This window comes from Notamacropus eugenii, chromosome 5, assembly GCF_028372415.1.
Source record: "Notamacropus eugenii isolate mMacEug1 chromosome 5, mMacEug1.pri_v2, whole genome shotgun sequence".
In the NCBI taxonomy this organism is placed as follows: domain Eukaryota; kingdom Metazoa; phylum Chordata; class Mammalia; order Diprotodontia; family Macropodidae; genus Notamacropus; species Notamacropus eugenii.
The window spans coordinates 89,103,868-89,118,031 of NC_092876.1; the positions used below are offsets into that span (position 1 = coordinate 89,103,868).

The following is a 14,164-nucleotide window of genomic DNA, read 5'->3' on the forward strand; positions in this document are numbered from 1 at the left end:
TTTGGGATTAATCTATTGTTTTGTTGATTATACTTAAGAAAATGATGGAGAAAATATTAATAATGAATATTAAACTTAAAATATGTCATGGAGACACATTTTGGAGAACCAATAGTTAAACATTTCCCAGCACACCCCTGAATGAAAGTACTCTTCAGAGTCCAGTCTGCTGGGGTAGACAATAGCCTGCACCCTTCTGGGTGAGAAAGGACAAGACTGAAATCAGACCCTTGCTGCTCTTCGATTGACCGAGCAACCTATTCTTCCTGTTCTTCTTCCCTCCCCGACTAAGTGAAGCAGACATTTTTCACACGCAAGGTCATGACAGCATTCCCATACCTTTACGATGTACCTAGGGACCGGAAGGGGGTGGGCCGGGAGGGAAAGAGGAAAAGAGAAATCATGCAAGGAATTATCTAGGTCCCTGCTTCCCGGTTATGGTTCATGGTTTACAGTGATGAAATCATGGATATTGTCCCAGACTTGGGGAGGGGAGGGAGGGAGGCATGTTGGAGCCAGGGGCACTGGGTGGGTGTAGGGGGAGGGTACAGGAGTGTCGTAATCTTGTCTGCCCTATATATGGTTTCCAGGGCTCCAGGTCCCTGTTGCCCTCTTGCATCTTCTGTAGCTGCCAGCATGACCAAGGCCCCAGGAATATTGATATTACTGGGCCTGTGCTGGGCTTTGGCACTTGCTCACCCTCTGTGAGTACAATCAGTGAAGGAGGCAGCTGGTCAGGGAGAGTATCTCAGGGAGTGGGGATGGTATTTTAGAGAGTAGGGTGGAAAGGGTGCAAGTGAAGTATGAAGGGGAGAATTGGAGCTGTAGGGAAGGGTTAGGTTAGGATTCACAATCCCTGATCTCTCTCCAGGATCCCCCAGCTGCAGACAGGAACTGAAAGGGGAAATGGAACTGAATTACACCCAGATGAGATTGGTGAGGGCACGGTGTCTGTTTGTCTGTCCTCATCTCTGGGTCTCTCCAGCTCTCTGTCTCTTCATCCCTCTGAATATCCATCCAGCTGTCTATCTACATATTTGCCAGTCTTTCTCTCTGTCCTACTTTTTAATGCCTCCAATCTGTCTGTCCATCCAAGTCCCTATTGGTATGCCTGTTTATTTATGTCTGTCTGTCTAGGTTCCTGTCTGTCTGCCTGCGTCCACCTCTGTCCTTATCTCATTGTATTTCTATAAATGGGTAAATCAGTCAGCCTCCCTTATGCCACCTTTGGGCACCCTTTCAGTTGTCTTTTGCTGCTGGATGCAGATGGCTTTGTGAGGCAGGTAACCTTGAATAGCCCTGCCTCACTGAAACCCAATTCACTTACATGTCACTATATCACCTTCCCAATGCCATGGTCCTCTTTGAGAATGAAAAACAAACAACAGTTTTTATAACCCCTGACCTGATTTTGTCTCTCCTTCTTGCTAGGCCGTTGTTCTGACGGTTGGGGTTTTGACGCAGTAACCTTGGATGACTCTGGAAACATGATTTTCTTCAAAGGTTTGGGAATCAGGGCTGGGGCATTTCGGGGCAAGAGATGGAGACTTTTGGGGTGAGTTAGAGATCGAAGTGGTCAGGAATTATGATATTGGTGTTTGCAGGTTCTAGATGGAGTCAAAGATAAGAGCACTTGAGGGTCATAGATACCTTTGAAGGTTAGAGATTAAATGTTTGTGGGATGAAGATGAAATTATTTGGAGATCAGAAATAAAACATTCAGGGTTCAGATGTGCAGGAATTTAGAGGCACAGATGAAGTGCTCAGGGGAAGAGAGGAAGGAATTTGGGGAATTGTGATATGTGGATGGGGCCTTTTTCTCCTGAGGATTGAACTATCTCTGAGTCTTTTATCTTGAGAAAGTCCCTTGAGAAGAGACTCTAGAACTCCATGTGAGTTCTTCCCCGCTCCCACACTACTGCCAGGTGAGTCTGTCTGGAAGAATCACAATGGATCCCGGGAGCTGATCTCAGAAACATGGCCAGATGTTGAGGTCCCAGTGGATGCTGCCTTCCGTCTGCATCACAAAGCCAGGCCTGAGCTCCATGATGGTGTATATTTGTTCAAGGTAGAGCAGACTGAGGCGGGGAGGGGGGCAAAGAACAGAAGAGAAAGGAAAACTGGGAGGACCACAGGGGATGGGAACTAACAGGGACAGAGGAGAGAATCAAAAAAGCAGAGCCTCTTGTCTCCCTGGGGCTGTGTGTGTTAGCAGAACAGTGCCCATGTGCACATGGTGAAGAGAAGTGTGTGTGTGTGTGTGTGTGTGTGTGTGTGTGTGTGTGTGTGTGTCTATTCCTGGAGGCGAGGGCACAAGGTTTGAGGGTACAGCCAAGCTGAAGTATTTTTGTGTGTGTATGTGTCAGGGTGATCAGGTCTGGGTGTACATTGCTGGGAAGCTGAAGTCTGGGTACCCAAGACTCCTCCAGAAAGAATTCCCTGGAGTCCCATCCCCACTGGACGCAGCTACTGAGTGTCACCCAGGGGAATGCCCGGAAGAGGGGATTCTCTTCTTCCAAGGTCAGCCTGGGGCGTGGGATCTGGTGACCTTGACTGATGTGGGGGTGGGGTTTAGGCAGGGCCCTGCCACATGTTAGGGGATGTCAATAACAGATATGGGGGTGAGCTTGATAGATGCAGGAGGGTATCTCTAACAGACAGAGGGGAGAGTGATGTCCCCGACAGGTCCTGGTGTCTATCCCTGACAGATGTGGTGGGGTTTGGGTGTGGCAGGTAATGGAACCTGGTTCTTGGACCTGAGCACTGGAAAGGTGAAGAAACGGCCATGGGAAGACCTGAAATGCTCTTCAGCCCTGCGCTGGCTTGGCCGCTATTATTGCTTTCAGGGCAGCAAATTTCGACGCTTTAACCCTGGGACAGGGGAAGTGCCCCCACAGTACCCCCGTGATATCCAAGATTACTTCATGATTTGCCCTGGGAGAGGTATAAAACCTGCCCACCGTGATTCCCCATGACCCCATGAACCTTCCTGGCTCCCACACACCTGATTGCTGACCCCATGACTTTATGTTTTTTCTTGGCCCCCATATCCTTTGATCTCTGTGACTTCATCTGATCCCATTACTCCTATGACCTCATTAACTCCCCTTCCTTGTCTGAGCCTCAGACTCTATTCCCCCCTTAAGCCCCTATCCTTCACCCCACAGCTCCCAAGAAACCGCCAACACCTCCCTTGACTCTCAACCTGACCCCTGTATATATGTGTGTATATATATACATATATATGTGTATGTATATATGTGTGTATATATATATATATATATATATATATGTGACCTCCTCTGTTACTCAGGTCATGCATTACAAAAGAATACATCTGTTAGCATCACCCCTTGCAGCCCAGATATCGTGTTCTCTGCTTTTGTTTCTGATGACCATGGTGCCACGTATGGCTTTAGAGGTGAGAGATGAACCTTGATAATGCAAACCTCCCTGAGAACTTCTTTCCCATTTCTGGGCTCCCTCTGTTATTTTGGGGATTTGTCTCTCAACCCTATCACCCCTGCTATTGCTGGGATCTCTCTGGGGTTCCCCTCTAGTTCTAGGATCCTTTTTTCCATTCCTGAGTTTAATACCTCTCTCTGGGCCACTTTCCCTATCTTTGGCATCCATCTTCCATCCTTAGGACCCCTCCCTTAGCTTTTCCTTCCATCTTTTATCCTCAGGATGCACATTGTGGAACTTCTCCCTCACATCCCAACCCAATCTCTTGCCACTGTCCCACTGTGTCCATTCTGTGTGTCCCACCTATATCCTACCTGTGTCCTGCCAGAAATCCTCTATGTCCCTCTTTGAGTCAGTCTTCCACACATCCTCCCTATTTCCGTATGGACTCTAGGACCCACACCACTGGGAGAGCAGTCTGACCCAGGACTGGTTTTCCAAGCTCATTCTTTGTCTCCTGGGAGCTCAGCGACTTTCTTAGCTATCGTTTGCTATGGGTTCCCAAACCGCTTTCTTCTGAGTTCTCTCTTCCTAGAACTCAGTTTCAAAGGAGAAGGCCAAGGGGAGAGTTCCCTGGGTCCTGCACTCAGGTAGATCCTCGGTTCAGCACAGGCCCTAGCTCCTAAGGTTTCCTGAGAATTTGTACTTCTTGTGCCTACAGGAACACCTAGGGGAAGCATATCAGATACCCCCTACCCCTCATGGGTCAGAGGAGCTCCTAGTCCCACAGAGAAGACATTCCCCTCTGAGCTAAGCCTTCTGTGCCCTGGGCCATCTTTGTGCTTCATCTTTCTCATCTCATGGGCAAACTACCCAAGCCTCATGCATCTCCCTCTTCAGGGACAGAGATGAAGCCTGCTTCTCTATGCACAGAGCCATGTCCCCACCACTACTTGTTATGAGTCCAGTAGGGGAGATAGCTTATCACCTCAGTGACCACATAGAATTCCAGGATACACAGTGTGGGCACAAAAGAACACTGCCTCTGAGTCAGAGGACTTGGGTTTGAATCTCACTTCAAGTATTTGCTATCTATATGACCTTGGCAAGTCCAGGTGAGGGGAGGGAATTGAGGTTAAGTGACTTGCCTAGGATCACACAGCTAGTAAGTATCTAAGGTCAGATTTGGGCTCAGGCCCTCTTGACTTCAAGGCCTGTGCTCTATTCACTGGGCCAGCTAGCTGTCCCACTTTTAATTTCTTCAAGAATAACGTAACATTGGTAGGGATTGAAGCTGGGGAATTGTACTAGACAGTATTTAAGGTCTTTCTATCTCTGAATGGATATGCCTGTCTGATGTTTCAGAGGGGAAGCTGGCCCTCTCCCATAACTCTCTTGCTCATGACTTTAGACAGAAAAGGCATATCATTTTACTATTTCCTATATTTTTGGTTCTCACCTTGAGTACGTGAATAAAAAGACAGCAGCTATGACTGCTGTAATGTAACAGTTCCTGAAGACCACAGTTATATTCCCAATTTGGCTACTTATTGCTGTATGAGAGATGAAGGAATCCTTTGCCTCAGTTTTCCCCAAATCAGGGTACCAAATGACATGCAAGATCAGGCAGTCTAGAGTTGAAAGGGACCTTAATGATCGAGTCCAACTCTTTCCCTCCTCCTCTCTGCCATTTTACAGATGAAGAAAATGAAGTCCAGGAAAGTGAGATAATCTGTCATATACAGAGGACACATAAGATCACAGATTTAAAGCTAGCAGGGAACTTAGAGACAACCCCCTAATTTTACTGAGGAAACTGAGGCTGAGAGAATTTAAGGTCACATAGGCAAGCAGTTGCAGAACCAGATTTTGAACCCAGTTCATTTGGCTCCAAATATACACTTTCCCCTGAACCACTCTAATTAGCAGAGGTCTAATTTGAATCCAGGTTCTCTGACTATAAATGCAGTGCCCTTCCCACTGTATGGTAGACAAGATCTTTTCATCATTGTCAGTTTTCCCTACTGGGAAGAGATTTCCTGCAAAGAAACCCCAGCCCTCAGCTCCCATTCCACTACTCCAGCCTCTGTCCTAAAGTCTTTTGTGGGAATCAAAGGCCCAAAGATGGTGCTTCCTATAAAAATGGATTCTAATTGCTCTAAGTGGTCCAACCAGTCTGATACAGATATTTCTTGGCTATAATTTCCCTTAGGCCAAAGCCAAAGTGCCAAAGCAATTGTTACCCCAGTCTCCAGGGAGGCTGGAGGCTAGTGGTGAAGGACATACTCTAAGCGCCATTTTGCTACTGATACAAGGGATAAAATCAGGGAAAGGCCAGAGGTACACAGCTCAAGTATCATTGGCTCTCAGAAGGCAAAAGTGACCAAGAATTCTCTCCACAGCATCTCCAAAGAGTGGTTATTTAGCCTCCACTTAGACAATTACAGTGATAGGGAGCTCACTACCTCCTTAGGCTGCTTATTTTATTTTGGGCTAGCTCCAAAGGACAGAAGTAGAAGCAGTGGATGAAAACAGATAAGAGTAAATTTAAACTTGAGGTTGGGAAGATTCTTAACAAACAGAGCAAATAGGCAACTGCTTGCCTGTGTGACCTTAGATTATCTGGGGCTTTAAAGTTTGCAGAGAGCTATGATGATATCTCATTTGATCCTTACAACAACCCCAGAAGGTAGGTGCTATTATTATCCATGTTTTACACATGAGGAAACTGAAGCAGATAGCAGTTAGGTGACTTTCCTGGGTTACATAGCTAAGCAAATGTGTGAGCTGAGATGAAAACTCAAGTCTTCCTCACTCCAAGCCCTGTGGCCTAATTACCCATGAAGCCATCTAGCTATCCAAAGGTTTAATGAGTGGTCTCATTAGGTAGTGAGCTTTCAGTAGAGGTTTTGGAGCAACAGTCCACCTGGAGGGGATTCTTTTTTTTTTTTTTTTGGCATGTATTAGACTAGATGGTCTTCCAAGAGTATATGATTCTGTACTACCCTGCATCCAGGCAGATCTTTTTGTCTATGCCCCTTTTGTTCCCTGTATCCCTTGTATTCCTATGGCCTCCCATGTCTGATTGTGTTCTTAGCATCATCTTACATTTCCCCTTTCTCTCTGTCATCTGACTCCCCATCCTCATGTCCCCTAGCACTCACAGTAAGTACTGCTTAACAAATGCTTTTCCAATTCATATGTACCCCCTAGCCATATCCAACACATGGCCAGCATCCCTACATTCCTACATCCTCTCCTATGTCATATCTATGATCTCGTATTTCCTCCTATGGATATTCCCTGAAGGTCCCAGTTACTGGCGTCTGGACTCAAAGAGGGATGGCTGGCATAGATGGCCCATTGCACACCACTGGCCACAGGGACCCTCAAGTGTGGATGCTGCCTTCTCTTGGGAGAAAAAGCTCTATCTGATTGAGGTATTGACAGTAAGAAGGCAGAGGGGAAGGACTGAGGAAGGACAAAGGGACACAAGGGAAGGGTCAGAGGGCAAGTTTGGGACTTGTGTCTATAGTTATCTACACTGCACCAATTTGTCAATCCCTACAGGGCACCCAGATCTACATCTTCCTGACAGATGGGGGCTACCGCCTGGTGGATGGGTATCCTCGGAAATTGCACAAAGAACTAGGAAGTCCCTATGGGATCAATCTTGATGTTGTGGATGCTGCCTTCACCTGCCCTGGTTCATCTCAGCTCTACATTATCTCTGGTGAGAGTCAAGGGTAGGCAGGGTGCTAGTGGGGTGTCTGTGCATGTGTGTATGTGTGTGGTGATTGGAGTGATGTGATACAAGTGGTTCTTTCAGACTGCCTCAGATTCTCTGAGACTTTGTCAGAGCCTCATCAGCTATGAGGGTTTTCTTGAAGCTAGACTGTCCCAAGTGGTATCAGGTTTTTCTCCAATGTGGTAGGAACTTCTGGGGTTGTGTAAGAACCTTTATGTTATACTGATCTTTCCTGAGCTGTGTCAGGGTCCCCTGGGCTGTAATATCATCTCCTAGGTCACAGTGGGATCCTCCAGGTCAGAGAGGTGTCTTCATGGCAGTTGATGGTCTCTTGGTCTCTTTCTTACAGGAAGACGAATGTGGCAGCTTGACCTCAAGCTGGGTGGACAGGACCCATGGACAGAGTTTTCGATACCCCATAACCATGTGGACGCAGCTCTGTGCAGACCTAACGAGCTCTACTTGGTCAGTGGCCGCAATGCATACCGTTACAGAGATGTTGAGGAACTCAGGACTGCCAAAAACCCCCCTTCACCCCTGAATGTAGCCTCCAGCTTCCTGGGCTGCAGACGATGAAGAGGCTTGGTCAGGATTTCCTAATCTTTAACACCTGGTCCACCTGGGACCCTCCACAAGAACTAAGCCATTACACAATAAAACTTAGAAATTATTCTGCTCTGAATCTCTGTTCCCCATTGATCTATCCATCCATTATGTTACTAGATATGGTTAAACTTGCAGTCAGGAAGATCTGAATCTGAATCCCACTTCCAGGACTAATCTGCAGTGTGATGCTGGGCAAGTCACTTAGCCTCTCTCATCCTCAGTTTCTTCATCTGTAAAATGAGGGTAATAATTGCCCCTACCTCATAGGGCTATTGTGAGGATCAAATGAAATTATATTGGTAAAAGCTTGACAAACCTTAAAATGCAATATAATCGCTAAATATTACTATTATTAATGGAAAGAGAACTAAATCCAGATACGGATGACTTGGTATTCAGATCTGGTACTTACTTGGGAAAGTCATTTAACTTTTCTGTGTTTTAGTTTCCTTCACCTGTAAAATGGAAGGTGGTCTAAATTATCTCAATGGACCTTTCTAAATTTAAATCTGATGCTTTGATCATTGATTTGCTTATCCTGTTGTCTGTACATTCCACCTACACATCCATTTATCAGTCCATCCATCCATCCATCCATCCATCCATCCATCCATCCATCCATCCATCATATATTGACTTATTCACATGTCCATTCATCCACTCAGCCATTCACCTATCCATTTCTTTGCAACAACATATGACTGTGGCAACTTTTCCCAAGCCATTAGCATTTGTTTTTTCCCACTTCATTTTTTGGCCATCATTGGGTGCCTCAGATAATTAAAAAAGAGGATGTTAATTGTCTGGGGGCATTTAACACAAAGGCAGCTGCCTGAGGCTGTTCTAATGTCACAATATAAGGGAGAAATTTTGAGACAATTGTTTATTTTACTGGAAAAGACGCCAGAGACAAAAACCTTCTCCATGTCTAAAGAGTTTGTGCTTGCAATGTGAGCTCAGGAGGTAGTCTCTCTTTTGGTTTGACTAGGGTATTCCCATCTATCCCACCACCTAGGACTAGGAAATGACACCAGATGATGTCAGAGATGATGCAGAAACACCTGGCTGACGTGACCTGTGTCAGATACGCCTAGATGACAGGAGCTGAGAATGATTACTATGAGAACTGGATGGCAGTGAAGCAAAGTCATCCTTCCTCCATGAGAGTTGGAAAATACATTTCTGGAGAGATCTTTCCTAAAAACTTACTGAGATTTTCCTAGTCAGCATCCATCCAGATTAGGTGAGGGAGACTGAAACTGGAGACCTCACTAGGAGTGGCAGCAGTGGAGGAAGTAGATGGCTGCTGCTTAATTTTTTATTTCATTGAATAAATGAATTCTAATCCAGGGTTTCTTAAACTTTTTCCACTTGTGATCCCTTTTCCCCCAAGAAATTTTTATGTGACCCCAGGTATATAGATATATGAAATAGGTAGACAAATCAAACATTTACTGATCATAAATCATAAAGAAATTTATTTTAAAATAATTCATTGGTATATATAATTTTGCCATTTATTAAAGATTAAAACAAATTTGCATACTAATGAGATGAATATGCTTATTTTTACACAAAGAATTAAGTCTTGGCAGATGTAGAGCATCTTTGACATTTTTAGAGTTAATTGATATTTTGATTTTATAATTGTCAACGCTGAGAATGCTGCTTCACATAAATATATAGTGCAAACATTTCAGAAATTGTTCAAAATTCTGTCCTAATCCCAAGCCAGAATTCATTTAAGGTTTTTTTTTTTAAAGGAAACTCAAGTCTTAATCCTGTGTCTCTTGATAACTTAGCAAATTCTTCTTCAACTTTTAATGGCAGATGACTGGTGGTTTTTATTTCAATTGGGTGTGGTTTATGAATCCAACTTAGTTTTTTAGAATCAAAATTTCAAGGGAAGTATTTTTGAAACTGTGTCTCCAGGCACTCCAGATTATCAGTTATAACTCTTACAATTAAATCTTTGGGAAGGTCATTTTCAATTATAAAATCATCTTCCTAAGGATTTTCCACCTAATTTTTCCACTTTATTCTCCCATATGTTAACTTTTTTAGCAAAATTTTCAATGTTATCTTTTTAATTTTTTAGTTAATTTATTATATAATTATTAATATTATATATTATGCAATAACATTATAAAATATAATAATTATATAATACATTGATTATACTTATTTTAATTTATTTATTTTTAGTTTTCAACATTTCAACATTCACTTCCATAAATTTTTTCATTATTTCTCCCTTTCCCTCCCTTCCCTACTCCCCAGAATGGCAAGCAATCTGATATAGGCTCTACATATACATTCCTATTAAACATATTTTCACATTAGTCATGTTGTGTAGAAGAATTAGAATGAACAGGAATAACTATGAGAAAGAAAAACATAAAACAAAATTAAAAAAGAAAATGATTTGCTTTGATCTGCACTTAGATTCCATATTTCTTTTTTCTGGATGTGGAAGCCATTTTCCATCTTAAGTCTTTTGGAATTGTTTTAGGTGCTTGCATTGCTGAGAAGGGCTAAATCTATCAAAGTCACTCATCAAATGTTGTGGCTGTTACTGTGTACAATGTCCTGGTCCTGCTCACTTCACAATTCTATCTTTTAACATAAATATATTATAATTTTGTCCTTGAAACAACAGGTTTAAATCATTGTTTTTCTAAAATATCTGACAAATAACAGTTTTAAAAGAATTTTTGAAAAATTTACAAAGTCAGATTTCTGCTCAGTTAAAAATATAACAGGTTCATCTTTCAATTTCAATAATCTCTTTAAGATTCACCCTCTGGAGGGCTACCTTACCTTTACAAGTAATAACAAGCTTTTGTAATCAGAGTCCATGTCTTTTCAAAGGTTTGAAAACAAATTGGTAAGGGCTGGCAGGGGGTGTGAGACCCCCACAAACACCAGGCTATCAGGGGCAGGTGGTCTGGAGAAGAATTCATGAACTCAAGCATTGTTGAAGTCAAAGTAAAGATTTATTACGCTTTTCAGCGGGCGAGAGTTCTTAGGGAACCTGCGACCTTAGAGGGATACAGGTAAAGTATATATAGCATATTCTCTAGTATCACCTGTGCCAAATATGCTAACTAGGTGTTTTGGGGTGGCATTAGGGAGTGGTTAAGGAGTGGTCAATTCTTAAAGGAACATGCACTTTTGGTATTTCCTGCTCAGGCATTTTACCCTGAATTCATCGGGAAATCGCCCAAGTAGGAGCTACCTGGAGGTGTGGTTTTAGGCCTGAAACATCACTAAGTCAACTAGCGGTCAGGGCTGGCTCAGAAAAACTACATTGTTCTCATCAATGACTTGTTAGACAAGATAAATGTAAGGGAGTGTAAGTGTGCCCAAGTCTAGGATACATGTGATTGGTCAGTGAGTAGTAAATGGTATGACCCAGCACACAGCTGGTTCAAACCAATGAGTTCTATAGGGGTAGCTGGCTACTATAGCAGGAAGGGAGATAACGGTTGTTGCTAGGGTAGGCTGTGTCCTTGGAATGGGGAGAAACTGCCTGGGATAGTATTTTGAGACTAGGGAGAAATGTGATTTTTAAAGAGAAATGTGATTTTAGAATTGCAGCCCAAGTACATGCACCCAAGCACCCCATCAAAATGACTGTTAAGGGCACAGCTTTTAATGAAGTTAATGATTTTGATAGTATTTAGAAGGACAGCATCTGGTGATATTGTTTTGGCTACAAGTGCCTCTGCTGGATCATGCAGTGAGTAAAAGTGATCTGTTCAGTGCCTCTCTTCCCCTCCTGTATACTCTCCCAGAGGGTGACAAAACAATCATTCCTCATGTGTGCTTCCTTCATAAGCATATCTTACACAAAGTAAGAAATATTAGTTGTTTCATCTAAGTGAATTGCAAACTTTGGACTGCCCTTGAGCCTGGTAATAAGCTGGAACTGGTCATTACTAATTTCATAAATTCTTTTGAAAACAGTATCATTCAATAAAATAATTTTATGAATTTCATCTCCATAATTTTTCACTATTTCTGAAATTTTAATAGCAGCAGGTAACATAAGGTCTTCTATCACATAGGGCTTTTGAGTTTTTGCAATTAAATAAAAAAAATTTTTTTTAGCAAACTAGCTAGCAAAACTAGCAAGATGCAAGTATATATTTTTCATCAACAGTAACAACATTTCTCAAAATGTTGTTTTTCTTTATCTGAATGTTTTAAAAAATATTCCTTCGGTTTATTGCAGTACACTACATGCTTGGTATTAAGATATTGTTTTAGTTTGACTGGTTGCATGCTCTCCACAGTCAAAATTTCATTACAAATTAAGCAAAGAGGTTTTTCCACACCATCACCATTATTAGAAGTAAATCCACATTGTAAAAATTATTTGAAATATTTTCTTTTTCTTCTCAATTTGGGTGTACTACAACCTGGGAGCAGAGACTCTGCTGCGTTGTCATCAGTATTTTTACCTTTTCTGTCTAAATTTAAACACTGATCTATAACCAAAAAACATTTTTGTTCTAAAATATAAATAAATATTGCCAATAATTTCTCAAATAAATACTAGCTTTAGAGTATGAAATTACATTTGTTTGTGCTTAATTTGAAAAACAGATACACTTACATACACATACATACAATGGAGATGGTGGAGAAATATTAAAAGGTTTTTGTCTGCTTGCTACAATTAAACACTTATGTGTCTGTAAAAGAAGAAGATAACAGCAATTTTTAAAATCAAACATTCTGACACAATACAATCTAAAGATAAACTAATTTGATTACTTACATGTGCAAAAGTTCAAACTAGAAACACCTTGGATTCATTATACTTTTGATTCTGAATAATTTTTGTTGTGAGTTCAGAATCCTTTTACTGTTGTCAAATTTTCAGTGGGACTTGGACTGTTTGATAGATTACGCATTAAGGTTGGCCATATTCGTACGTTCAACTGGACTGAGAGGACCCAGGCAGGTCTCAATCACACAATACTCCCCTCTCCGTGTATTCCGTGTTTCAATTACACTGACCTACTTGCAGTTCCTCAAATGACACTTAATCTCCTTTTTCTGTACTTTCGTCTGCAATGCTTTGACACTGATTCACTCTTGCCTGTTAGTTTTCCTGATTTCCTAGCACTCAGACAAATCTCACCTTCTTCAGGAGGTCTTTCCTGGTCTGTCATTGTTCAGTCATTTTTATTTATGTCCGACTCTTTGTGACTCCATTAGGGGTTTTCTTGGCAAAAGATATTGGAGTGATTTGTCATGTTCTTCTCTGGTTTATTTTTATAGATGAGGAAATGGAGGCAAACGGTTAAGTGATTTGCCCAAGGTCTCTTCAGTGTATCTCCAGCAATTAACAGAGTGTCTAGAATTTAGTAACTTCTTAGTAAATGTAGTCCACTAACAGTGAAGGAGCTCCAGCGGCTTGAGCTCAAAGCACCCTCTGGTGGTTTCTCCAAATATAGCACTCTATTTAAGTCTAGCTGGCATCTGCCTAGAAAGTATAGAAAGTATTGGTTGCCCTATGTGTACATGTGCCCCTGGCACATGAGCTTTGCCTACCCTTTGCACATGTGCATTTTTTACTTTTGTGCCAGTGTAAAACAAGTGATCCTGTAGAGATCCCCACCTTTTCATATTCATCTATCCATTCATTTAAACATACATTCATATATCAGTCTATCCAAACACTACTTCATTAATTTATCCATACATACATCTCTCTCTCTCTCTCTCTCTCTCTCTCTCTCTCTCTATATATATATATATATATATATATATATATATATATATATATATATATATATCTGTGTGACACTGGGCAGGTTAATTAACCTATATTTGCCTCAGTTTCCCCAACTCTAAAATGGGGATAGTAATAGCATCTACCTCGCAAAGTTATTGTGATAACATAAAATAATATTTGTAAAGCCCACATAGTGGGCTCTATATAAATGCTAGTTGTTGTTGTTCTGTACATCTATCTACTTCTCCATCCATTCATCCATTCATTGTTATTCTCATCTGCAGATTTTCTCTTCATTTATCTTTCATCTACCTTTCCAATCCTTCATTCATCAATCCATTTGTCCATTCATTGATCAATATAACCATCCACCCAACCATATATCTATCAATCCCAGGATTCACTCATCTATTCATTGAACTTCACATCCAACTATCCATCTTTATATCCATCCACCCATCCATCTACCCATTTACCTATTCACCTATTACCATTTACCTATTCATCCATTCATTTAATTATCCACTCATTTTAAGAATAGTCTATCCAACTATTCTTCTATAAACCCATCATCCACTCTTCCATCCATCTTTCAATTCATTTATGCATTCACTCATTTACCACTGATTCCACTAGACCAGGATGACCACAGGACA

At 41.7% G+C, this 14,164-nt stretch overlaps 1 protein-coding gene across 1 annotated transcript; it reads left to right on the plus strand.

Annotated features, from left to right (window-relative positions):
* The first annotated feature begins 595 nt into the window (after nt 1-595).
* HPX (hemopexin) lies at nt 596-7,835 on the plus strand. Its single transcript, XM_072610137.1, has 10 exons — nt 596-704; nt 872-936; nt 1,432-1,503; nt 1,926-2,068; nt 2,367-2,520; nt 2,734-2,943; nt 3,314-3,421; nt 6,715-6,845; nt 6,976-7,138; nt 7,503-7,835. The coding sequence occupies exons 1-10, from the start codon at nt 637-639 to the stop codon at nt 7,727-7,729; spliced, it is 1,341 nt and encodes a 446-aa protein (XP_072466238.1). The 5' UTR covers nt 596-636; the 3' UTR covers nt 7,730-7,835.
* Nucleotides 7,836-14,164: the final 6,329 nt, after the last annotated feature.

What these genes read in the sequence shown, in the direction of transcription:
- HPX (XM_072610137.1), top strand. Translation starts at nt 637, where the DNA reads ATGACCAAGGCCCCAGGAATATTGATATTACTGGGCCTGTGCTGGGCT. An exon ending in TTGGCACTTGCTCACCCTCT is followed by an intron (nt 705 to 871) that starts GTGAGTACAATC and finishes ATCTCTCTCCAG; the next exon opens with GATCCCCCAGCTGCAGACAG. An exon ending in AAAAGCTCTATCTGATTGAG is followed by an intron (nt 6,846 to 6,975) that starts GTATTGACAGTA and finishes CAATCCCTACAG; the next exon opens with GGCACCCAGATCTACATCTT.